The sequence below is a fragment of the Phasianus colchicus genome, chromosome 4, assembly GCF_987193195.1.
Source record: "Phasianus colchicus chromosome 4, bPhaCol1.hap1.1, whole genome shotgun sequence".
NCBI classification, from domain to species: Eukaryota; Metazoa; Chordata; class Aves; order Galliformes; family Phasianidae; genus Phasianus; species Phasianus colchicus.
Window position 1 is genome coordinate 3,865,156 of NC_143439.1, and position 27,270 is coordinate 3,892,425.

The following is a 27,270-nucleotide window of genomic DNA, read 5'->3' on the forward strand; positions in this document are numbered from 1 at the left end:
AATGGTTTCAAGCTTAATGAGGGTAGATTTAACTTAGAAGGAAAAAGTCTTTTACAGTGAGGGTGGTGAGGTGTGCTGGAAAGGGTTGCCCAGAGATGTGGTGAGTGCCCCATCCGTGGAGACTTTCAAGGTAAGGCTGGAGATAAGGGGCTAAGCAACCTGATTTAGCCCCTATTCATTGCAGGGGAGTTGGACTAGGTGATCTTTTAAAGGTCCCAGCTCTCAGGATTCTATGATTCTGCTGGCAAAGTAGCCTTTTTTTTTTTTTCTGATGCTATTCTGCAATTGCATTATAGGCTGCTCAACTATCTCACTATTACTGTTATTGTGATATGCTTTACTATAAAGTATTCTTGTTATACATTGTATTCTATATCCACAAATAATGCTGTAATGACAGTATTATTTCCTGTCCCTATGTGGCAAAATGAAACCTCGGAACCACACAGGCTTCCTTCCTTCATTTATTCTGTAAGGAATCTGTTAATATATGAGCAACGCTGTTGTTTTAATTTTGTGTAAGACCTGCAGCAAAGCAAAATTGTTAGATCTTCCTCCTTTTAGAAATATCTGCTGGCAAACTAATGCAAAATTAATGACACGCAGTGCGTTATTTACTCAACTAGCAGCTTCTGTCAAAGCATGTCTATTTTGGCATATTACATCATCCCTGCTGCAGAACTCATGTATCCATTGGGATTTACTGTTCTTTCATTCCCTTTAGAAGGGTTTACACTGATGTTGTAACTGGATTTGTAATTGTGATTGGATTTGGAAATTCAAAGAGCAACATACTTCAAATTATGTAGTATTTTATGCAACTGGGGTGTCAGTAATTTTACTGCCAGTTCCATTGCTTAGATACATTACTAACATTGGATCTTGTTTACGGATTGTAGAGCTTGACAAGAGTTTATGAACACACACGTGATACTTTGGTTAATAGCAGCAAAGATTTTCCAGTATGGCATAAGATTTTTCTGTTGTGGTATTCTTTTTTATTATCATACATGGTACTGCTTTTCTGAGATGTGGAGTAAAGGACTAAAACCCAACTAAATGTGATGTTGATCATTAAAATGGAATGTTGTTCATGTAGCAGAAAACTCTTTTGTAACTCTTTCCAAAGTTGATCATTGCATAGTATAACTAATGACAAATATGGAATTTCTGCTATTTAAGCTTGATTAGAGTTAAGGTCAATTTAAATACAAAACAAAACCCTACATGTTATAAAATATTTCGTACATACGTTATCTTAATTAGCATAAAGTTGTTTTAGGAATGATGGTTGCATGTCAGATGTGTAGAGGGAAATGGGAGTTAGATATAGATTGTATTTGTGTTAAGCATATGATATTTGTATCTCTGCAGAGATGGACATCAGAAGTGATGGTGTTAGCCCCCTAAAGCATGGCCAGCTCATTTTCCCAAGCATCTGAGCCACTGTTAATGTGAGCTGTGCTTGACATAGTGACTTAAAGATAAAATTACTAGCGCTTGGCATCAATCTGTCCTCTAAATGTTCTGTTTCTGAGAACTTTTAAAGGTACTTCTGAATTCAGATTGTTTAAAATGGACATTTTAAGTAAATTTTAAATACCTTGAGCAACTACTCTGTTCAGCAGATGTTTATATCAGAGCCCTGTCTTGTCTTGACAAGTTGAACAGTTTTCTTTGCTTGTACTTCACTTTACATGCCACCCAGTTTTGGGGAGCTAACTGCTAAATAAGATGAAGTAGTTGCTTTGAATTTGCTACAAGGCTGGCGTGTAAATTCTTTCCTTTTCCTTACCATTCTAGTAATGTGCTCCTGTAGCCACACTCAGTTCACTGAGGAGCTAAGTCATCTTAAAACAACCTTGAGAACTTTTTTTCTTAATTCCTGGCATCTACGGATCTGTGATGGAAGGATATTTGATACAACAGGAAAATAAAAAATCTTTTATATAAGATCTACTTAGTGTGTTAGTATTATGTTGCATGCTTATAATCAGTTTTGGGAGTTTATTCCTTATCAGTTAGCCTTAATTATCTGGCAATTCAAAGACAATAAAGTTTTGACACGCACCTGGAACATCTGGCAGTGTTATGTGTGTTGTTGATATGCCTGGTATAAAAACTGCACAATGTTCCTGTGCTATTTTGCTTCCTTTGTATGTGTGCATGTGTGTGCATGCACACGTTGAAATTTTATCATATTTTACCTCATCTTTCCATTTGACTCCATTATACTCCTCACCAGTGGTTCATTCTTCTCTTGAGTGCTGTAATTTGTGTATAAAGGCACGCAGTGCAACTAACTGGTTTTTTAAGCCTACAAAAGTTCCCAGCATGCAAAAGATGATCCTAACACTAAGCACGCTGATGTTTTCAGATAAGAATCTTCTAATTTTCCAATACAAAACAACAGAGACCCAATTTGGTAGATGCACCTTATTTTACTGCATATCCGCATAACCAATATTAAAATTGCAAGGGAAAAATCTAGTGTTAAATTTGCAAAATAAGACCTCTGTCAGTGGATGGTAGTTGGCTCCCTGATTTACTTAATATTCACATGAAAGGGCTGAGAGAAATGGTACTTAGAATTTCATTTTAAGGTCTCTGGAAGATGTAATGCTGTTTTTTGACTCTTTCAAAATGGGTCACTTCTTTTATTTTTAAAAAATAATTATCAGAAATATTTGAGGTTGTATGTAGTTGTTACTGATGTAAGCAAAAGATCTGGATAAATATTTCCGTGCAGTTGCTAGAACACAAGGCTCTCAGGGTATGATAGAGCATGCTGTATATTACACAAGGGAGAAATTGCAGCAACGTGAAGAGAGAGTTCTCCAAAAAGAAAATGATCTTATGCTGCTAAACTATGGTTAGTGTTGGTTTTAATTGGGAACCCCTGGAGTAGGCTCCAGGGAGAACCTCCCTGGATAAAACTGTGTCTGAAGTCAAAAGCAAAAGTTATTTCCTTCCAGCAGATAACTAAAGTGAATGAAAATCCTCTCTAATAGCATCCAGCACTATCAAAGTTGCAGTTCCTTAAAATAACAGCAATGCTTAGGTATCTACCACAGGAGATGTCCAAATAAACAGTCAAGAGGACAGACAGAAAGCAGTCAATATCAGATATGGTAGAAAAACGACAGCTTCCACCAGCATGGGAGGAATCTGGAAACCTAGTGGAAGATGGAGGTTTATTGCCAGTCAGCTGTCTGTTTGCACCTTGAGAACACAGTGATGGGAATTTCACAGTCTCTCTTAAAGCTTCCATATAAGTTCAAGGAAAAGTGCTGGAAAACATCTCGTATTTCCTTAAAGCAAAAATATCCTTCCACTACTGCCAGAATCTCACAAGTGACAAACCAATGAACGAACAAACAAAATAACAAAAGCAGCTAGTGTTTAGGTGAGATTAGGAAAAAAATGGAGTGCCTTTTGTTAGTTTTTTAATTCGTTAGCATTTAATACTGGAACTCCTGCCCTGGTGGTCTCAGGTGCATTGAATTCTGTGGCAGAACAAGTATCATTTGTAATTCAAACGTGTCAGCTTGTTGCGAGTAGCAGTTATAGGATTTAGGGAGGCTGGTGAAGAACTTAATGGGCTACAACTTGAGTGGTTAACTGACCTTAAAAAAGTCCTTGATTTTTGTTCTTCCTCTCAACTGTGTGGCAGTAGGATGCACATGAAAGAGGTATTCCATTATCCAGAGCTGTAACGTTTTCCTGCTTTAAGTGTGCAGTAAGAGTATGAAATGTGAGGGCACCTCACGTAAATGAAGAACCTGTGTCCCTGAAATTCCTGCTGTGAATTTGTTAGGAACAAAATGATACAATTTACGTTTGCTTTGTTTTTGCCCCAAGCCGGTGTCTCGGCAGCAAACCTTTGTCCAAACAGGCACCATTTACATCTGGCAGAGGAGCCTTGCTAGTTGTGTACGCCATCAATTCTTGACCTTGGAAGAAGCATTTGCTTTTTGGCTCATGTACTTTTTTTTCACAATTTAAAACCAAAAGCCATGTTCCTCTTGTTCTCTGATTTGATTAATACTATTTTAAACTCTTGTCCTTACACCAAAGAAGAGAGAAAACGTTGGAAAAACTTCCAGTATTTTGCTAGAATGCGTTTTCCACTCCTGAAGTTCTGCAACAGTTAAGGAAACTCATCTGTGACCGTTCTGCTAGTTGAAATCATTAAAATCTTCTAGTTTAATGTCCAGTTCTTAGTATTAAATAATGATAACGTATGCTTTTAAAGCCTTGTTAATGGCATAAAACTTGAGGCTTATGTAACCAGTAGTCAACAAGTAAATCAGTAAAACATTACGTTGTAAAATGACTTTGCAAGCACTCATAATCAAAATTCTTTTTGTGCAGATAAGATTTAACAAGTACAACAGCAGTATATGTTGCAGGAACACAGGATGTGTTACATTTGTTTTTGAAGAAAAAATTAGATATAAAGCTTGGTTAAATGCAGAGCACAGATGAGTTTCTCTGTGCTCTTACTGTGGTTATTCTTTGCTCAAGTAGGTTTTGGAAGATTTGGATGTTCTGAAGATGGGATGCTGCCACATTTGGGATGAATAGTCATTATGTCTGTTCTAGCTTAAAAAAAAGTCATCTGTCATAAAAGAGAATTTGATGGCAAGAGTTTTAGAGCAAGGTTATAACTTGCTCTACTTTGAACTGGCTGGCCCACATACTGGAAGCTTGCTGCTCTGATGCCAGAGCTATGCTGGAGGTGAAAAATCAGCCTGTGGTCACAGGGAAGATTGGTGGCTGTTGTACATCCTCCCTGCTCAGGCACCAGCCTGCCAGCTCCAGGCTCATTGTTCTCTTAAAGATCCAGATTACAGGTTCATCTGCAGCAGCAACTCAGCAGAAGGGCATTTGTTCAAATGGTTTGGACCATCAATAAACATGCTATCAAAGCAGCACAGGTTGCTCCATTTAAACGAGACTTTGGTGTTGCCAGCAGTGTAGTGAATGTCAGTGTAATGATGGTGACGTATCAACTAAAACATTTATTTGACAAATGCTGTTGCCTTCTCCTACAGCCATGTGTAATGTCTGTGTAATTGCCCCTTTGCTGTGTTTTGAGGGCATGTAATGATTGTGGAGCTCGTGCCTTATTACTTTAGTCTTCTTTTCTAGATCACTTCTGTTTTTATCTTACTGAAGTCATAAAGTGACAGTAAATTTGGTGATTGAGAAAATTTTGATGTCTTTTGACTTAGATTTTGAACAAGAAGGAAATGATTCTTTATACAGTGCTCAAAGGAAAAGGGAAGAGATCTGATAACTTCTGTCTATGAGATAAAAAGAATATTTGGCGTGTATGGAATCTGTATCAAATTTTAAATGCTCCTGCAAATAGTTGTGAGTTAAAATGATTGTTTGAAATTGAAGATTTGAGGAAACCTGTTGTTGCAGCATTAGTCATTAATCTAAAAAGGTTTAGTAGTCCAAGCAATATTGGCACCATATAGGAGAATGTCTGTGAGATGATAATCCGGATTGTAAAATAGTTTAGAGGCATTATTTAGATAGAAACTGGTACAGATCTCAGCAGTGTGCAGTATCTTAAATTCAGAACTACTGTTCATGAATTCTGAATTCCATCCAAGGAAGTCCTAACATCTGTAGTTGCATTTATTAGGAATTTTTTAAACATTTTTTTTATGAGGCTCAGGGAGAGATGCCAGCTTTCTTATTCGCATAATACTTTGAAAGCTGTTGAGGATGACTCATTCTGTTCTATTATTGCACACCAGGTTCATGAGCATCTCACTTCACCTACAAAAGCATTTGCAAAAAAAAACCTGTTACTCTTGTCAAACTTTAAGTCTAAACTAAGAGTTTGTACATGAACTTTGAAATGCACGTGAATGCAAAGTTGCATTTAGGCTTTGTAGTGGCTGCATACTTGTTTATGATATAAACTTTTCAGTATAGAATCCTCTAGTGTCTATAACCAATTTAAATGCCCTTCATTCTTTACTGAAAGATGCAAAAATTGATTGAACTACTTCTTTATTTAATTTTTATGAAGTGTAATTTATGTGATTATGTGGGTAGCTCTGAAAGTAATGCTTCCTATTTTTTTCCGTGGAAACCACAGCAGATGCAAAGAGCACAATAACACTTGACAAAACAAACTCTCAGCTACAAAACATCATTTTACAACGTAAAATGCATTTTTCATCAGTGATGAACCAAGAGCCTGCATAGCACGGTTGTAAAAATCTGCATCATGGGAGGTGATCCACTGTTGCTGTCACCACTGCTGAAATGCACCACACTCCATCTCATTTTGCTCACCTCCACTGTTTGGTCTGTAGAAACATTAAGTATCGATGAATGTCAGTGGGTGCCATTTTTTTTTTCTGCATGGGGTGGTTCAAAGATGTGCCTTTTTGCTTCGTACTCATTGTCATATGCTGATTTATCAGACTGCCCCTCTGCTGCCATCTGTCGTGTGGAAACAAAATGTAACATTGCATTGGTGGGAAGGTTCTACCTCTACTACCATATCACCAGCATTTAGCTCTGATGTCATAGGCCAACATAATAAAAACAAGAGGCATTACTTTTGGAGCAGCCTTCATTTGTTTTCTGAAGTGATAATAGGAAGTACACGTTTAAATTGCTCCACTGTACCTGGGTTGGAAAGGACCTCAAAGCCCACCCAACCCCTGCCATGGGCAGGACTGCTCCTGCCACTTCAGGCTGCCCAAGGCCCCATCCAACCTGGCCTTGAGCATCTCCAGGGATGGGGCACCCACAGCTCTCTGGGCAGCTGTGCCAGGGCCTCACTGCCCTCTGAATAAACAGTTTCCTCTTAATGCCTAATCTAAATCTCCTCTCTTTTAGTTTAAACCATTCCCCCCCTGTTCCATAAGCAGATACATGTTTGTAGCTCGGTTAAGTACATAACAGTCCAGAAAGTGTTGTGTTTCCTTCCTACGCTGCTGAGTAATTTTTGTCTTGGCAGAAATTCTTTTTTCTTTTTTTTTTTTTTTCTGATATGAGCTTGTAGCACTAAACTCAGATTCTGGTTGTGCTGTTATACACTAGGTCACTGAATTGGGAAGTTTTTTGTTTGTTTTTTCAACAAGTGGCAGTTTTTAATTTTGTACTAGGTGGGTTTTGTTGGAACTTCCCAAAGTGAATATCTTTTCCTATTTCGGTTCAGAACTTCATCAGAAAACTGATGGTGCTAAGCATTTCACAGTTTTACAGGGCTCGAGCATGATCCAACACTTTAAAGTCATCTGTTAGGTGGCATTGGCATGTCACAAAGACTTTAAAAAACTTATTTTTGTAATTCAGACAAGAGTAACTTCTCTTTGGCAGAAAGTTTTTAGCATATACCAGGAAACCAAGGGCACAAGTCATAAACTTTCATGAATGTAAATAGATTCAGTTTCAAATATGCTGCGTATGAAGTGGTGTCCTTAGAGTAACTGTGAAAAATAAAGATCAGATTGGTTTTCATTAAATTTATAGCCTCATTTCCTAGCAATCTTTGTCCGCGCAGAAAGAAATCGCTCCACAATTATCAGTGGCCGTGTATTTTGGTGGAAGGCAGCTGCACCATTAGGTTATGTGGTACTCTGCAGCATTCATTTCTTCCTGTGCGTTTACGCCTTTGTAACAACTGTTAAATCCTTTTCCCTCCTATTATTTAAGGAAATAAAAAAAGACTTTGAAGTGGCTTTAAGCACAGATGGTCTCTGATTTGACAAGAATATGCTGTAAACATGCCCCGAGAAGGCTGAGGCTTGCTTGGGCAGGTGGCACCATCCCGTTGGCCCTGTCTGTATCTCCAGTGCCAGGTGCCATGGATCTGGGCTCTGTGGTGAGGGTTGCCCACTGGCTTTGCTGCTGCAGCCCGGCCTCTGTGCTTCGGCTCCTTTGCGGCCTGGTGCTGGCAGCGTGCAACCAGCAGCACAGCCCTGCCAGGGGAGGCACCGGGAGATTTCCCAGTTTAAGATGCAATTACGGTCGGAGAGGGGGATTATAAAAGCCATATGTATGTCAGTCTCTTTCACATCTTGCATCCCCTTTTGTTTTCTGGGGGATTTTGTGTGTGCAGAGAAGCAAGGTCTATATTCAGAAAGAAAAATTGCGTTTTAAGAGGATCTTGACGTTCACGGGCTACAGGCCATGGATGTCTGTGGCCTGCCTAACAGCGAAACAGCTGAAAATCTGCAAGAACTTGTCAACTGCACTGTTTATAAATACTCGATAACAGCGTTTACAGCTCTGCAGCAGCACTCTTTTGGGTGGGGGGGAAAAGGAAGCTGATGTGAAACCAGCTTTGCCTTCATCTTCCTGAGAAGTCCCGCTTGGTGGAGGTACATGCTGGTCCTTACCCTGGCAGCGCCCTCAGGAGCAGCCGTGAGCACATCCCTCCCCCTGGGGTTGCCTTCATCTTCAGGGGCTGACATCATACAGGCAAGAGCTGCTCGTTTTCTCTGCGTTGTCCACCCCTACCTTAATGAGTGAAATGGTTAAGTGTTGGAGGGGACGAGCCTCGAGGAATGTGTCTTCCATTTGACTCAAATATTTCAGTGGATAAAGGGAGAGGGAGGGAGAGAGTGAGTGAGAAATGCACTTACATCACTAGGACCGCATTGAGTGTGCCTGAGCAGGTTAAGAGACAGACTACAGTCTCTTTGCTTTCTGCAGGAAGCAGCAATGCCGTTTGTATCCTAAGAGGAGTTTTTTATTTAGAAAAGGAAGCATTCTTTCTGCCCAGGAAATGGCTTTCCTTGTGCGTTGCTATGCCAACTGCCTGCAGCCATGGTCTTCCAAAGTAAGCACAATAACGTAATTATATTGGCGTATTGCATTCAGACTCATGATTCTCTGGGTTTTTGTGTGTGTTACTGTGTTGTATTTCTGTTGCTGGCTCTCCTGCTGGGTAGATGTGCTCATCTCGATTGTCAGGAGCGGGCGTCATAAAATCCAATGTCCGTCAATGTCACGCTGCCGAGATTAATTGTGCAAACTTGGTTAGCTGAGCGGCGCACGGATCACCGGTCACTACTGCCGGTAGCGCTGGCAGCCAGGGGAGGAGGTCCCTGCTCGCATGCTCTGCCCTGATTTTGGGGGAGTGGAGGGTGGTGGCGGGGAGGGGGGGGGCTGCGTGTGTGAGCGTGTGCGGTCGCAAATGAAACAGGAGTATTAACAATGCTTGGCTGGGTGCTGGGGCTGGTTCCTGCACCCTGACTAACATAATACTCTATTAAGCCTTTTTGAGGGAGTCTCTGTGCAGTCAGCCATTTTAGCTTTTTTCCTCCTTTTTTTTTTTTTTTTTCTTTTTTCTCCCCTTCCCATTTCTCCGTCTCGGGGAATGGTTTTGTTCCCTTGGATGAGCGCTGGATATGTAGGGTTTCATCAGGCTCTTTGCATCCTGACATGGTTAGACTTTCTGTGTTACAAAAATGGAGACTAACGCTGTCGTTTGGATTGCTTCTCTGCACTACAAGTGTGAGGGGTTTTTTGAGCTTACCCGTAGTGACACTTTTAGCTCCGGCTTGCTTCCCCCCCTCCTCCTCGTTTTAATTTAATGCTGTAGAGGGTGACTTGCCATCCATAAGAAATTGGTACATGATGTGTAAATTCAGTTCAGCTTCTGTTTCTTCATTATGAAACCACTTGCAATCCCAGCTAACCATGGAGTTATGGGCCAGCAGGAGAAACACTCAGTAAGTATTGCAAATTCTGTTTGTTCTATCAATAACCTGTCACAGGCGAGCTGCATGGAAAATTGGAACTGCTTGTGTCGTTATCCTTGCGTACTTCTCCTGGTCTGGGAATTTAATAGCGGGTTTTTCAGGGAAAGCTGTACCTGAGGTGGCGTTAGAATCTGTGTCTGTGCTTAAGGCTGTTTTTTAGCTTGGAAAAGGCAACTCTGTCGGTTTTTTGAAGGTTAGAAGTGCACTCGGGAAATATTGACATACTTTTTTTTTTGGTCACGAAGCTACGAGCATTCAGTTAAAAGGACCGTGCGTTTGTTGAAACTTTAAAGAGGTGTTTGAGCTTTATAACAAGTGGTTTAATTGTAGCTGGTGATAAGAATAGATTTATTCTGTGTGATGTGTGGCACAGGCGTGCTGTTGCCTTGTGACATGGCATTGAACATCTGTGGTAGACTTGCACTGAAAATGCAGAAACTGTTGGTAAAACACGGCCTGAACAAAAGGCATAAGTACTGATGCTTTATAATTGATCCCGTGAGTCAGCTACACCTTTGTCAGGCCTTAATCCCATGGGCTGCCCGTGTTTATTGTTTGTTATAAATGCATTCATAAGCAGAACAGCAAACATAATCTAACAAGGCCTCAGGTGTCAGAAACTGGAAATCTGGGCTTGACAGTAGAAAAAGATGATACAAATAGATTCTCATCACTTTGCTGACATTAATATCTTCATGGTGGATTTTATGTGGCTAGATGTAACTTAATTTCACTATTTCTTTCTTGTAAATCTCTACATTCTGTGCTTAGTGTGTATATGGGAGTCTGCATGGGAATGCGTGCAGTATATTCAGGGTAATCATAAATAGTGTGGAAAATGTGGTATCAGAAACTTCTTAAAGGAAGAATATTTTGATCATGAATTCAGCTTTGATTTTGTGTAGAAACACAGAAACCAATCTAGAATCATTTCAGAAAATGGCTAGTAAATTTATTTTTATGCATGCAGCAGATGTATCGCAGTTTCTTATTGTGGACTGTCTTGTTCCTTTCTCTCCTTAATTACATTCCAAGTATGAAGGAGTTCATGTTACCAAATCGTTGGTGTTCATGAAATATTTAGAACTTAATCTAAGAAAAAACCCCACCACAACTCCATTTTTCCTGAAACTCAAGTACTGAAGAACCTGAAATAGAATAGGATACCCTGAATTTGCAAACTGAAATAAAATGAGACAGATGCATATGTATTCTTTTTGCTCTCCAGAGAAGATTAACGAAAGTTTCTGGATGGATTCTTCTAACATAGCAAGCCTAATGTAAAATAATTGCTTATAAATGAGGGGAAAAAAATAACTCAGTAGCTTAGAGACCTTACATTCTAAAGTCTGACACGTTTTAAATGCATTATTCTGAATTAATTAAATCACAGAGATAAATTTCACTCTATGGGCCAAAATACCAGAATGATGAAAGGTAAAAGTTAATAATCATAGTATAACAAAATTAATTTGCTGTAAGAAATGCTGACATATAAATGAAAAAAATATATATATATATTTTTGACATTGAGCTGGCACACAATTGCAGATTTTGCATTAACAAAATCCGTAGATAAGGGCTTGTACAGTTTAAAATGAAACTGTTAGGACACGTGTAGCTCAGTCAAACACTACTTTGGCAATGAAACTTTTCATGCTTGTTCTCTCCAGGTAGAGGCTGGAAAATGGAATTCAAAGATCTGAGTTATTGTAGGGAGGGAAGGCAAGTTCAGAGTTTTATGATATACAGGCTTTGTGTTGCTTTGCCAGAAAGGAAAACTGACTGAATTAATCGTTTTTGAGGAGAAGTTATTTTCATGTTCGTATGTTTCCAGAATCCTGAATCTTTTATTGATGTCTAATGGTTCCTGACTTCAAGAAAAGAACCCTAGTCACTTCTGTGACATCCCCACCTGCATCTTGCAGCTTGATTTGCTGAGACAAGCTGGAAACGAGTGCAAAAATCTCTTGTGCTAGGTTTCACAAAATTCTGTAAACTAATTGTAGTTAATGCTGTTAGGTTCCTAATTTAACACTAGTTTAATAGGCAATAAGTTTACTGTTCTGTGAAAAATGGTGTGCAAAATGACCATTACGTTCATGATGGTTGGACTGGAGGGAGGTGAAGTGAAAACTTACATTTCGTAGGTTAATTAATGCAAGAAATTAAAGATCAGTAGCATCCATGAAGAGTACAGGTCTTATATATCTTTCATAAATTGGAAGGGGTTGAGGCAGTGCTGCAGCTGCCTGTGTGTGCTGGGTGCTGTGTGGATGATGTTCCTTGAATTACTATCAGCTGCCCAGCAGCTATCTCATTCCTCCTTTTCTGTTCTACGTGTTGTTCGTGGTGTGCAGTAAGGGTGTAGGATGCTTTCCTAAGACACATGAAACGTTATAGCAGAAGCACAGTTTTCTCTTTCTGGAAGGGATAATCAGTACTGTTTTAGAACTCAGAAAATAAACATAGTCAGGGATAGTTGCTTGCCCTTTTGGGAAAGCATCGCACACTGCAAGGAAGAAGAGTATAAGCTGTGCTTGATAAGCTGTGCTTGATAAGCTGAACAATCCAAGATGACTTGACCATACGTGTTAATAAGTATGCACACACACTTATTAACATATGTACACACATACACACACAGTCACAAGGAAAAAAAGTTATATAAACAAACATATATATGAAAAAGCCTACCTCCAACTTGATAGTAATCTATCTGCTTTAGCAGTTGGTGATTTTGGTCTTGTCTGTCTCAATGAAGTGCACTACCTTGGGACTTGATGGAGTTGTTTTTTAAGGGACGTCTGTTTTTGTTGCTTGTTGACAAACAAGATTTGTTTTATTCCCTTCAGATTGTTCCTTTCCATTTCATTAGTGTGTTTTGAAAAAGGTTCTCTCTGCAGACTAATAACGTAGTTGTGCATTTTTTTTTTTTAATGATTAGGAGTATTTATTTCATATTTCAATTGTGCACTTTAATATAGTCTTTAATTGTGCATGGTCACATACAGTTTTTTCCTTAAAATTCATTTCAAGATGGATAAGCTTTGGTATGTATTTGATATTTTGTGTTAGGTTTGTTGCTTTAACGGTCAGACTGTGTTTATTGCATACTATTCAAGTCCTATTCAGAAGATAAAAGTATTATTTTTTCCTTCTCTGGCTTTTTATGGAGTTTGTAACTGTGGTGTTAATGTGATTCATAGATGTGGCACAGAGTGACGTTATCTTCATTTTTCAGTTAGTTCTAATGAAGCAAATCTTTGGCAAAATCTAAGGACAGAGTTCTGAAAGCTTCAAATGTTTATTTATCATTGTAGGTTGACTTTAGTAAGTGCTCAAAGTATGGACTTTTACTGATTTTTCTGTATTTTGGCCCAGGTCAGGCACTCAGACACATGGTCTAATGATTTTCTGAAAGGTTAATTTTAAGTGGCTTGCTTGGCATCATACCAGCAATCTGTGATAGAGTCTGGATAAATTCTTATTCTCCAGGACAACATTGAATGGCAAATTTTTTCAAAAGCTTATCATTGGCATAATGTGGGTCACCTCATATGAGTGACAGTGGGTGCTTTAGTGACCTGTACAGATGGCAATGAAAATGTCTTCAGCACGTAGTATATGTCATGCCATTTTTCTGTTACTGTACCAAGGCTTGGAGACTGTACAACGTGCACGTTTTTGTGTGCTTGTGTTGTTTATGTGGAAATATATATTTAAAAAATATATACCATCTACTTTTTGAAAAGGTGAAAAAGCAGATTATGTATGTATGTATGTTTATATAGATGTTTATAAACATTAAAAAAGGCAAGCAGTTGGCTTTCTCTGCCTTCTTGAGAAACAGGCAGATTTTTTCAAGTCAGAGAGTTGACATCAGAAGGAATTTTGGAAAGAATTTAGAATGATAGAATGGTCTGGTTAGGAAGAGACCATAAAGGCTATGAAGTGCTGGTCCCCTACAATGGGCAATAACACCTTTAACTATCTCAGGTTACCCAGGGCCCAATCCAACCTTGGCATTGAAGACTTTCAGGGATGGCGGTGCCACCCACAGCTTCTCTGGCATTTATAAAGTGGAAAAAGTTCACAGCACTACCAGTATTACCAGCACTCTTTTATATTCCCAAGTGATCAATCCTAATGGTGTTATTAAAGTGCTTATGAAGTCATTTTATTGTGGTCTATATTGAAACCAGGTTATAGCCAAAATACAGGAGTCAACCTAAAAGGGAATCTGAGTTTATTCTGAAATGCTCTTTTGGACCAACTGACTAAATATATATGTTATTACTGAGTTGTAGATACTTCTGCCTTATCTTCAGACAAGTTGAAAACCCAGCTAATATTGAGAGCTGCTGGTACCCAGCAATCAAAAAACAAAAAACCAAAAATCCAGACCTCTAAAGAAAGAAAACAAGAAGTCCTTAAAGCCCTCAAGGTACCATTGGTTTGCTTCTGAAACTACAAGTTAAAAGTCAGAGGAATAACAGAAGCTCTAAAATGTAGAGGATATTAGAATGCTGTGCTAAGTAGGGGAATGAATTATCAATATGCAAATAGAGTAACATGAAGCCCATCCTTACTTGAAGGATGTGTACTCAGCTAAGAAAATCCTGTGCCTCAGTATCTCAAGCATCTTGCACCTGAAAAATATTTGCACTCCTTGCAGAATTCTTGGTGAAGAGGTTTGAAATGATGGTGTGGTACTTGTGTTCAGGCTTATTTCCAGTTGATGTAGTCTCTAATAAACAGTTTAGTAAATGGACCTATAAGAATATTCCAGCAAGATGGAGTAAATTAGATTTTTGGAAGCTCCGTTTTTAATTACATAAGGCAGGGCACCTCAAATAGTGATACGCAAAGAAATACTTGGTTTGTGAGAAGATTAGAAACTGCTGTTGGTGGTGTTGCTTGTTATGACTGCCACTGGTACTACTCCAGCATGCAGGAGTGAGGGGGAAGCGTGTCTCATGGTCTGTACTCTGCTGCTAAGATGACCTGGAGCTTATCTGAAAAATTCTTCCATGTGTGATGGTATTGCAGGTCTGCAGAACTGGAGATGTAATTATCTGTGCCGAAAGACAACAGCGCGTGATTTAGCAATTAGAAATCACAGTTCCCTAATGCTCAGTTCTGTTAACTGGAATTGGATCAACATATAAACCGTTCTCTGACCATCAGTGATTGCACAAATGGTTTTTGTGCTGCAAAATAATTTTTATCTGGTTTGGTTTTCTTATTGTGGGCTTTAAATTACGACAAATCAGTCTTTAACAACATCCTTGGTGTTTGAGAAGCTGTACTAGTTTTACTAGCTCTCTCAGAAATACACAGATCTGTGGTTGTTATCTGAAATAAATACAAGATTTTCAGGGTTTCAGGATATTTTTATTAAAATCTGATATTAATTTTCTCCTATCCTAGTTGCAGTAGTTTGTATGTAGTTAGACTTCTCTTCAGTTACTATGACTGACGCTTTCTTATTAGCAATCTCTGAACTTAATAATGAATAGAAGAGTACTAAAAGAAAAAAAATCATGATAGTAGGGTATTTCAAGAGTTCACGTGGGATAATCCTGAAGCAGTGTTGCCAATATTTTTTGTTGTCAGTGGTGACAAGTACAACTGATTGTGATGACCCCACGTGATGAGCAGAGTCAATGTTAAGGATTTGAGAAAAATGAGAAAGATGTCTCAAGATTTGCCCTTGACCAAAGGATCTTGTACCTGATTGCATTTCATTTTCAGTGGTGTATTCATCAGCGTCCATAGCACAAAAAAAAAAAAAAAAGAAAAAAAGAAGTGTGGGTTGACTTGTGCAGGTCTGCAGGCTCTTTAGGATTCCAACCATTAGTGTGCTTAACCTGTCAGTCCGTCCCTGAAAAGTAACTGACACTTGTGCACTACTCCAGCAATGGATGGTTGGCTGTTCTTCCCATTTTGATACCTTGCCAGTAGTTGGTTTTGTTTTTTTCTGCTGTTCATTTTGAAATGCTGATGATTCAGCAGAGAAGCACAGGAAGAATAAACTGTACTGAAGGGTTACCTGAGTACTGCTCACTGAGTTGTTTGTGAAAGCTGATCCTATGCCCAGGAGCTGGAATTTATACCAGTGTTTGTCATACCTTCCTAAATCTGTTATATGGGGATGTGAGGAGGGTAGATGAAGGACAACAGATTGCAAAGCTTTTATGCAGATGATGTTGAAGGTAAATAGCCTTGTATTAACATATTACCTGACCCAAATGATGTTGATGTGTAACCCTTAATATAACTAAGAGTTTTGTCTTATTTTTTTTTTTTAAATTGGAGAAGATAAGCATCATAACCATTATATCTGGTGAAATAACTGGAAGATTGGAGAAAATCTTGGGTAGATGTAGTTTGTATTCTGCACTTGTGCTATGCAGCTGCTCAGGTGGTGCTGCACAAGAACAAGCACAGCCTCTGGTCTAAAGGCCCTATATTTTGGGATGCTCTCACCACCAGCATGCATCTTAACACCATGAACTGACTTGACTGTACTTAGTTAACTTAGCATCCTCTACTTGGTCTAAATCTTAACACAGCAAAAAAAACTGAAATAAGGGCAGCAGTCTTTTTGTGATCTCCATCACAACCATTGGAGGATTTTTCTAGATGGGGAGTAGCTTGCTAAGCTAGCAGCTTGGATTGGGTACTATTCTAGCTGTTCTGGAGTCCCGTGTTACAGGCAGTCAAATTGTTGTCTCCTGTAAGATGCCATTCCTCTCAATGCCAGACTGGAGCACCTTAGAAAGGTGTAAAAAAATTTGGCCTTTTCCAAAGTTAAGAAGTGTGTTGTGGCCCCTGGGGTGGGAGTGAGTGGGAGAATGAATGTCTCTCCTTGAGCTGGGAATCTGATCCTGAATTTTCTTCACGTGGCGTAAGTGCAAATTCAGTTAGGCACTATAGTGACTACAGAAATCTTTGTACTATTTGACAAAATGCAGACATTTTGCTTTAATGGGAAGATGTCTCTCTGTGCTCACGTATATAAATACTTCCATGGATTTTATAGCTTATAGTGGACATGGTGCTTCTCTTTTGGAATGGGAGCATGAAAACCGATTTAACACTTTTCAGCCCAGGTTTCTTGGCTTGATTCAGCAATCAATTTCTTTTCTAAATCGAAGAAAAAACAAGCTCATGAGTTGTAAAGCTCTGCACTTGTTTGCATCCTATTATAGCTGCATTTAATATCTGTTAATAAGTTAATGCTAACGCAGTCATGAAATGAAGCTCCATGTGGCACTTGTAATTTCTGATCTGTAGATAATTTAGTACAGGTCCAGCTGAGCCCATTGCTGATGTTTGGTTGCAGCAGTGCATTTTCTTGGTAACTACAGCTACCTGATCCTCAGAAGTTTATGAGCAGCCTGGGAAGGGCCATCACAGTGACCCAGACCCTTATTCCTCAGTCTGTGATCTCTTTTACCCTTTGAAAGTGCAGTCTATCAGCTTGCTTTCTTACTAGCACAGGTGCTGTGCACTGGATCATTTGAATGTCAATAGAGGTGGGATTTTTTAGTTTATAGCCCGACTCCAAACTGTGATTTTTGCAAGTAAGAAAAATAGATAATAGCCTTTTTTTTTTTTTTTCCTTCTATGAAGAATGATTTCATAGAAATGACGTTGTGCTGTTTTGTAGGTCTGCTCCCTTTGTGCATTTAGTCATGTTGGCTTTCTTTATAGTTAAAAATAGGCTTTCACTGTACTATGTGGCTGTTATTCCTGCAGAGTCAAGAGAATGGGAGCTGGATTGTGTTCTTAGGACTCCACCCATGGCATTGTTTCCTAAATTCCTATCCGCTGCTGCATGCCTGCCAACTCCTGAATGCAGTAGGAGTTGCATGAGTGTCAGAAAAGTCTGATGGGAGATTTTCTGCAGGGCCACAGCAGGAGGAGGGGATGTGGCTGTGGTACTGGAACCTAAATTTAATCTTGGTAGTGGGATTGATGGCTTGGAAGTGGGGTGATGGAGAACATCATGCTTGAAAGCTGGATGCATTCAGCTGTGGTCAAAAGTAATAATCAGACTAGATTTTGGGAAAGGGAAACCAAAACTGTGGAATCTATTTTTCAATTGACCCGACTACAGTTTTTGTTCTCCTGATTGTTATTATTTTCCTTCAAACTACACACAAGCAGATAAAAGTGCTTCAAAACTTGCACTGTATGGAGTTTGCCTGTGCTGCTTCCCTGATCAGGATACAGCTTGACCTCTAAATCTTAATTTATTCCTGATAGCAAGCTAGGAGGAAAAAAAAAATCTTTCAAATACTTGGCAGGCATTAGCCTCTCTTCTGTTCTGTGTTGCTCAGGAAAGAGCCAGATGCCTTCCTGGTGTGTCTGTATTTTCAGTTTTGACCCACATTGCTACTGGATTGTTAGCTGGGTTGTTTGGTCTTTGGTAGAGAAGTTCTTATTTGAAAGATTCTTACATAAAGATCGTTTGTTTTTTTCCTTCCCCTCAAATCCTTACTGCAGAGGAACCATGAGGAAAAGGAAAACGAACGCATTTAGTGACTTAAGAGCCTTTGTAATGTGTAATTTGAATAATTAGCTCTGAGTCTGGAAATGGTGTCCCACTGCTTTTTTTTTTCATGGCAACAGTGAAGAATATATATATATTTAACAAAAACTTAAGTGTTGCAGCTGAACAAAACACAAACTAAAATGAAAACTATTTGTTTCTGCTAATTACTGTAGAAGTCTGTATACTTATGCATGTTGTGTCTATACACCTGCTGGTGTATAACTTCTGCAATTGCTTTTTGTTGTCTGTCTCCAGGGATTTCTACTCTGTTTGATCTTGGTTGATTCCAAAGAATATGTTCTTTTAATTGCTAACAAGTATTTTTTACTTCCTCGTTTTATGAGAGATTTCTTGCACCTCACAGGAAAGGAATTCAGATAATTCATTCAGCAGTTTCCAAGATTCCCAAATACAGCTGGTATTCCATGAAGGGTTAGTTTGCTGAACAGTGACATGCATGTCAACAGTAGTATACAGAAAATCTACTTATCTGTCTGTTCCTGCTGAAGGAAGAGGTTGTTTAGATAGATGTCACTCCTACACCTGACACTTCCATTATTATTGTGTGTTATTATTACTTCTGTGGGGATGGTACTCTGGGAAAACTGAATTTATGAATTCCTTTGTTATTTCCTATGTTAATATGATGTTTTCTTGAGTGGAGCTGGGATTTTATCACTTAGGCATGCAAAGATAACACAGTTAATATAGTAAATGACTAAAAGATCTATCACTTAGCCAAGACCATTTGGATACTGTCAGGAATCAGTGGTTAGAATTTGGCTCTCAAATTCTCTCATTATCACAACATGGCCTAATGAAAGAAGGGATGTGCACACATGCATTATAGGTCTCTGTAGCTAATCTTCTGTTCAATGGGAGAAAAAAATAAAGATAAAATTTACTGATGTGGCTTAGTGGGAAAATATTGGTGGTAGGTGGACAGTTGGACTGGATGGTTTTGGAGGTATGTTTTCCAGTTGGTGATTCTATGATTCTAAATGCATTTCTTTCAAATTTCTAATGTATTTCTATATTTACTATTTTTCTGCAGTTTGGCAATCTGAAATGTCTCTTTCTATATAGGCATCACTGAAATTGGTTGTGGTATCAGTTGAATATGTGTTGCTACATGGATTGATATTATTTATTTATTAGTAGCTGTTTTCCTAAGAAAGGAGTACAAGAGCTGATTTAAAGTTTGTGTGCATTGCTGTACAGACACAGATTTCTAGAAGCCACATCTGAATGTCAGCATTTTATGCAGACTAACACGACCCTTCAGTTGACTGTTTCCTTAATCTGAAGAGGTTCTGGTTTTCAGCAGGTACCACGTAGTTCCTTTTAGCTGCATTGATAAAGATTTTTGGGAAACCATTATGCTGTGAATGTGTGGGTATTTAGAAACGTTAGGGTATGACAAGGCTGGTCTGGTTGAACTTAGCATTTGATATTAGTATATTGAATAACACTTTGGCTGTAAAGTAAACCAGGAGGTTGATTCAGAATTCAGTGGACGTAGTGTTGATGTACAAGAAGGGTCTGTATTGAGTTGTGTAAACAAACTCGTGTCTCTGCACAGGGATCCTGAATTTAGTGGAACGCTTATACTTACCTAGAGATTGTCCAAAAGGAAGACAAATAGGGTTTTTTTTTCCTCTTTTTGTATGATCACACACAACGAGGACTTCTGTCCATTTAAATCAAATAGTCACAGTTATTTAAAGAACTTTAAATCTTGTTCTGTGAGCACAGAACAGATACACGAGGGGTATTAGGACTGCATGTTACCATACACAGTCCTAAATGCTCGTGTCAGTGTGAAACATTTTCATTCTTTTCTTTGGGTACCATCAAAAAGAAAGCATAAGCAATGCATAGGTAATAAACCTGCAGGTATCACTGCAACATTCTCTGCCATTATATTGCCATACCATAAGTACTGTTGTAATTTCAGAATGATAAAAGTAAGTAATAAAGCTGTTTGACTAGTAGGTTGGCGTAGCATTAAAAATCAGTGTTAAGGTAAAAACATTATGTTAGGATTTTGCAGCATTAACCATGCAGAAAGAGAGAAGCTTATTTAAAAATAATGTGTCATCTAGCTGCTGTGCTATTTTTACACTATCAGAAAAACCTTGAGACATTATATGGACTAATTTCACAATGCAAATATGAAACCTTACTCTCCCTACATTAATCTCAAAGGGATTCTCCTTTTACTTTAGTATGTTCTACAGAAACCTTTCTTTTAAAAATCTTCAAGTAAGAGCATCCTCTTTTTTTTTTTTTTTAAAAGCAAAATTATTTGCCTCTCATTCTTTCAAGCAATTTGTAAGATTTTGTTTCCAATCATTATTTAGGAATGCTCACTTTATGCGAGTAGGAATCTCCAAAATACAACTCTGGGAATACACATTTCTGCTCTGTCTTAAAAAACACTACAAGCATGATATTCTTATTAAAAAGTTTTAGTGGTCCTTTGCTCATTTGTGTATTGAGGTATGCATCTTGCAGTATTACAATTCTTCAGTTACCTTGGGGGTGAAGTAGAAGTGTGAATCTTGTACTGATGAGTGAGGAAAATAAGAGTAAGCACGTGGAAACAAGTAGGAGTGGAAGAATTGTATGCTTTCCTCCTATATCCTAAGTTATGGAAAAGCAAAGCTATCTTAGGAGTTCTTTTTCTCATGAGATGTACTGTAGAGAGCAAATATAATCCCTTAGTTAAAACTCCAATAGTGGTGTTGATGTTAATTTTAAATAGCAAAGAAAAAAAAAAAGCCACAGAAAGAAACCTCCACCATGTAACTTCTGAATTCTCATGTCTATTTCATCAAATTTTTATTTGGTATTTTATAGAGATGCAACTCCATGTGAGATTGTAATCTTCAGTTTTCATGTTTACGTAGAAACTATTGACATATCTATATTTTAAAAAATATTTTTTCCTTGCAAGTTTAGAGAATACGTGTCTTTACTGAGAAACTGCAAGTGGTTAAAATCTAAAATGTAACGTTAATCGTGTTCACTCTTGTGAGTTTTTCCTCCTTTGGGTAGTCTGTTTCTCAGTGAAAATGAGGAAAACCAAGCTGGCCGCTGCTTTTTCTGCTTGGACAAATGATGTGGACCTGGAAGGGATTTTCTGGGTCACTGCCTTTATGCACAGCATGCTCAGGACTTTGCTTCAGTTTGAAATCTCCTCTACCACAGCTCGTGTCCAGTGTGGTTTTGAGAATCTGTGTTTCGCTAGGCAACAACTTTCTTTCAGCTTTTTGCTCATTAGTTTTTGCATTTTTACCGTAAATGCTTCTTTTTGTCCTTCCTATTTCTTGGTAGTGATAATATGCTTTCTCAGCTGATGCTAAAAGGTGCTTTATACACCTTCTCAAACTACTACCAGTGATAATTTTGCTAGTTCTTTGCATCTTTTCAAACGTGTGACTTTAAGTTCACCTTTATTGAAAACACACAGCTGGGAATGTGTGCAAGCTTTCAGGGAAAATCTCTCCTGGAGCCAAAGATAAGAGCCCCAAACTAATGTGTTTCTGGATGATGCATGCAGTGATCTCATTGGGTTCCTTTTCTGCCGCATCACCTTAAACAGTTCAGTCACCTAATCAGTTAGCTGACTGGAATTGTTTTCATGATCCTTTCTGACAGATAAATTCCTAGGCTGCGATTGTTTTGTTTTGTTTTTCTCTAATTGCTTGACCTTGCATCTTCTATACAGCACACTGACCAGTCCTTAGCTCCACGTAGGCATCGTATTGCTCTCATGGACGTGTCCTGCTCATCCTTTGTGCTGTCAGTATCTCTTTGTGCTGTACCAGCAGGATTTGCCACCATGTTTGTGATGCATCCCCATCTTTATCAGTTTCTATGCTTTTTCCCCCCTGCTTGGAAAGATTTACTGCTTGGTTTGCCCTTTGTTTTGTCTGTGATTGGGCATGAAACAAAATCAACACGAGGTGTAAGAAAGCCCTTCTCATGAAATCTTCAACACTTGACATTGCATCCATACCATACATTTTTAGTATTGCTCGAGACTCTTTGCTTTTCTGTAGTGGTTTTCAAAGCACCTCAGTCATGTTTTAAAGCCAAAAATAAAGTCTTGTCTGTAGGTTCCTTCAGTTTTCACCTCTGCTGGCCCTCGTATGCGTTTTAGAATGCTGCTTAAGAAAACTACACTGAGTCTGAATACAAGGTGTACTTGGGCATCCCATCATTTATGAAAACATAATGCAGGATTTAAAACATTTTGTTTGAAAATGTTTGAATTCCCATTTCCTGTAAACATACGTATACACTTACAGTATTCTTGAACCTTTTTTACTTTTACAACTTTAAACATAATTCTTTTTCTGATTTCCTAAGGAAGCAGAATTGGTAACCATGCTGTCTGATCCTTCCTCTTCCACAAGTGCATCTACCAGGTCAAAGAGTTTAGCATTTACAGATCTCCAAAACTCCTGAAAGTAGGCTATTTAGTTTCTAGTTCAGCAACAGACATTTGCAAATGAAACAACAAAGCAGCCACGAGACCAAGTACTTAGAAATATCATCAACTGGAACATGTGTTACATTAGTATGGAAATCAATTATTCCCAGGAGACAAATCTCTGCAAAGCCAGGCTTTATTAATTTTGCCCTCCACATCTACTGCTATTAAATAACAGGAGCTTTTGCTGAAGTGAAGTGGCTGAGCTCATTAAGTGGACAGAGCAGTTGGTCACTAGGTGACCTCTTTTCAGAATTGTTAACCGAGCTCACAGCAATGCAGAAATCTTTGTATTCCTGAAAGTAGGATACTTACTGCTGTATGACCTAGCTTAACCATTGTCTAGGCCACTGAGTTTTGTAAAATGTTTAGAGTCTTTTGCTTGATGGTCACGGGTACAGTTCTCTACCATTTTACCTACAGAGCAGTATGGTTTTTGTTGGGACAGTACATTTCTTTAAAGGAGATAATTAAAACACTGTGGTGTTAGAGTGATTTTATTATTTACTTCTTTTCAACTCTTCCACCTTCAAGATATTCCAGATGAAAATTGAGCTGTCTCACAGTGGTCTGCAGTTGTAGCTGAGGCCTCTTTGTCAGTTTTCATTATTTCCACAGTATCTTCCCAATTTTAGTCAGTGTTTGAGGGAAGCTGTTAGCTTGTAGGTAGCTGTGGGCTGTACACAGCACAGGCTCCAGGATTGTAAATAGGAATGCTTGCTGAGGGTAATTCCAAGCTGTCTGATGCAGCATTACACAAGGCTGAAATGCTGGAACAGAGATCTTGCTTTTTACCATCTGAGCATTAGTTCAGTGTGACAAGGAGTAGAACCCTGTGTAGACTTCAGATGCTTTTTAAAACAGAAGGAATTGACCAATATGAAATACCCAATGCTATGAATGGAAAACCAGCAGTAAGACCTGCAAATCCTACCTCCTCATTTCTGCAGCGTTTCAACTCTGCTGCTTGGGAGAGAATGTTAGCAGATAGAGCAAAAATCTTGCAGCAATTAAGCTGCAGATGCAGACAGAATTGTACGTCTTCTCAGTGAAGTAGATTAAAAGAATGTGCACAGGGCCTGAATTAGGGCAGTTATTCTCTGCAAAATCAACGTGGCTGCTAAGACAAGGTGAGGCAACATGACCTAGATGGTGTGAGAGGGCAGGTCTTCTGTCTTGCGTGCAGCTGAGGTTCAAAGAGTTGTCTCCACGTGCATCTATACCCACAGTCAGCAGTTGAGGAATACGTTTTTTATTTTGATCCTTTGGGCAGAACTGCTCCAACATTAAAAACAACAGAGCCAGCTTATTAAAAGTACCAAATTATCTTTTGTTGCCAAATGAAGAAGACACGCTTTTTCTGAGTGAGACAGAATTCTGAATAAAGTTCTAAATTGAAATCCTCTGATCTTGCAGAACTGTTGCTTCAGACAGCAGAATTGTTACTAATGGATAGAATATATTACAATGCTTTGTGTTCAGAATCTCAGGAACCTGACCAGGAACTTTGGAGAATTATATCCTCAGTTCAATATGTTTTAGTTCAAATCCACTACACTTTTGTTTGTTTGTTTGTTTGTATTCTTGATTCTCTGTCACTATAAATATCTGTGTGATACTTTTTTTTTTTCTTTTTTCATACATCATTTGAGTTGATGCCAATAAATTTGTTTGCCAAAGGAATAATGCTTACGTGAAATTTCCTGCAAAAGATGCTTGAATATAGAACATTATATTAAATCTGTGGCACTAAAGCTGTCAAAAAAAAGGCTAGTCTTACAGACCTGGTTCTGCAGCAGATAAGGCAGTTAAGTTAAAGAAGCATAAGCATGTGTTAGTGATCCATTTTGTACTTCTCTTTTGAAAAGGATTGTCCCTGAGAGCTTTTCTCCATTCCCCTGATACCCATTTACATTTCACCACCTCTGTCCCTGTGCAGAAGTCAATAGTCCTCCAAGCAAGGGATAATTATGTTCGATGCATTAAACGCTCATAGGATTAGCTGCTGAGAGCTATGAGATGTACATTAAGTGGCAGGCGTTGTGTGTTTTGTGAGGGAAACAAAATGAAGTTCCCACATGTGCTACATCTTGCTCATTCTCTCCCTGAGACCAGCAGGGCACATTGCATTGCACTAAGCCCCCAAATAGTTTGATGGGGGTGTATTTACAGAAAAGTGTTAGTGCAGGACAATTCTGAAGGGCTTGCCTGACAAGGTCCTTGCAGGTCTGCGTTGCTTTCTGTTGTTGTTAGAGAGTTTTTGTCATGGGCTTTGTGTGTAAACAGTCTGCTCAACAGATTGCACAAATGCAGTATTTTCAGAACGTGGATTACATCTCAAATGTTGTGCTCAAGATGAAGAATGTTTTTAAGAATAAGTCTGCATGAGCTTTGAGTCACCGCTTCACACTAAGATGTCTGTTTGATTGGGGAAAATATCTGGGTTCAGGATGCATGAGCTACTTTTGCATAAAGTGAGCAATGTACAAAATTGATCGTTCAACTCAGAAGGTTCTTGTTTCATCTGTTTTTATCATTTAACTCTTCTCTTGCTGAAGTTAGCAGAGAAAATACATAAATACTTCAGATTTTCCATCCCACCCCTATATAAAAGGAAATCCTGCTTCCATGGGAATTGCATCCAAGTTTGAACTGTGTAGCTTGAACTCTTTTTTTAATTTAACTCTGTGCTGGACATGTCAGCTTGCATCACGTCCTTAGGCAGAATCAATAGAAGTTACTTTATTATTCTGTAATTACTTACATTGACTGCTGTGTTTTAAATTACCGAACCATAAAAAATTGTTTTCCTTGATGTCTCTCTTGGTTTGAGAAAGAATGATGTTGAAATAGCACACAAATAGCATGCTGATGAATACTTAACATCAGTAGAAATGTTTCTTACTTCAGTCATTAGATATGATAAACGTGAGTGTATCAAAAGAAAAAGCATAAGCAGATTTACAGACATTTAATAGAAAATTAAATGTTTACATAAAATAGTGAAATAAGATGTTACTGTATTGATAGGATGTAAAGAATGCTGGGTTTGTAAGCTAGTCTACAATACAGTATAACTTCTATTTTCAATAGAGAAAAATGGGGAAGACTAAAGTCATAGTATTTATTGTGTATGATGGTGTTTATTACTCTCTCATTAGTTAGAAGGCTTAAGATGTGCATTTAGTAACAGCATTCCAAGAATTAATGTTTTTCATAGCAGTACGGTGTCTGTTGTAACACCTGTTGCCTAACAAAATAATGCAAAGTGCAGAGATGTTTGTGTTTAGAGGCTGAAGAATTAATATGTGTTCTTCTTTAAGCTCAGAAATTGTAAGCATGTCATTAAGGAGACATTTTTTGTTGTCTCGTGTCCTCCATACTTGCTTTGCCTACCTCAGGTTGCCTAATTACCTTCCAGCCTCTGCAATTCTGTGATCTTGTACTGGTTTGTTCAGTAGGGTGAACCCAACGAGCTCAAGTGCTTGATAAGGAGGAGGATGAACGTGGCACAGTCCCTGCAGTGGCACATAGTCATGGCCTCTTGTTAGAAAGGCGTGCTGAAGAATAGGAGAAAGTCATGATGTTCCTAAAATAGGAGGAAAACATTCAGAGCAAAGTAATTGTTAGCTTTGCATGCATGGAATGGTGACTCATTTAGAGGGTGGAAGTAATAAAATGCTGCTTTTAAGATAGACAGTTATGATATGGTTTAAGGTATGTATGTTTCAACATGGAGATACAGCTTGTCCTTAAGAAAGTTTCCCAGAATTGTTTTTTTTTTTTCCCCTTTGTTTTATTATTTTCAAATAGTAAATGCTTGAAGTTCCCGGATCCTTTCTCCTCCATTTTATCTATGTGCATGTAAACCACTGACATATGTCCATCTATACATGCACTCTTTCCAAGAGCTACAAGCATGTGCGTTGTTCTAAACTTCCTTTTCCCAGCTACGTTACAGCTTAGTATTTTTCACTTCCCAAGTCCTTGGAAATTGGTTAACAAGACAGTTATCTGGTCCTTGTCATGGCTATTAATTATTTAATATAGTGTCCATGTAATGTTTTAAACTTATGTTTACTGAAGAATGAATCATGCATTTATTTTTGTAGTCTGCCATGTTTTCGTTCCATCTGCTAGTTCATCCTGATGCTGTGACTGCGAGCCTTTGATAACAAGGTTCAGAGTCACTGTAAGTTGCTGGCTTCAGCAGAGCTGTAGTTTGGTGTTGTTGCAGGGCTTATCATACGGAATACACAAGTTGCATTTCTCCCCTTGTTACTTTGAAGGATTCCTTAAAACTAGCCATGTTTTAATAGAAATGCAAAAAAGAATGTACAAGGTGCTCTTTGGCTCTGATGGCCTTGGTAGTGCCTGAAGTCCCTCATAGCTGATGGCTGCATGGAGAAAGCAGTGTGCCCTTAGGTTTTCTCATATTATGGCGGGATCCAGAGGAT

At 38.6% G+C, this 27,270-nt stretch overlaps 1 protein-coding gene across 9 annotated transcripts in view; it reads left to right on the forward strand.

Moving 5' to 3' along the window:
- RAPGEF2 (Rap guanine nucleotide exchange factor 2) overlaps nt 1-27,270 on the forward strand; it is a 172,482-nt gene that overhangs the window by 97,278 nt on the left and 47,934 nt on the right. For 2 of the 9 annotated variants that reach the window (XM_090138462.1, XM_090138463.1), the window contains exon 1: nt 8,667-9,716. The exons of the other annotated variants lie outside the window; for them this stretch is intronic. In XM_090138462.1, the coding sequence (XP_089994588.1) occupies nt 9,657-9,716 (60 nt within the window). In that variant the 5' untranslated portion in view covers nt 8,667-9,656. Of the gene's footprint in view, nt 1-8,666; nt 9,717-27,270 lie in introns of those variants that run through there. 9 annotated transcript variants of the gene reach the window in all.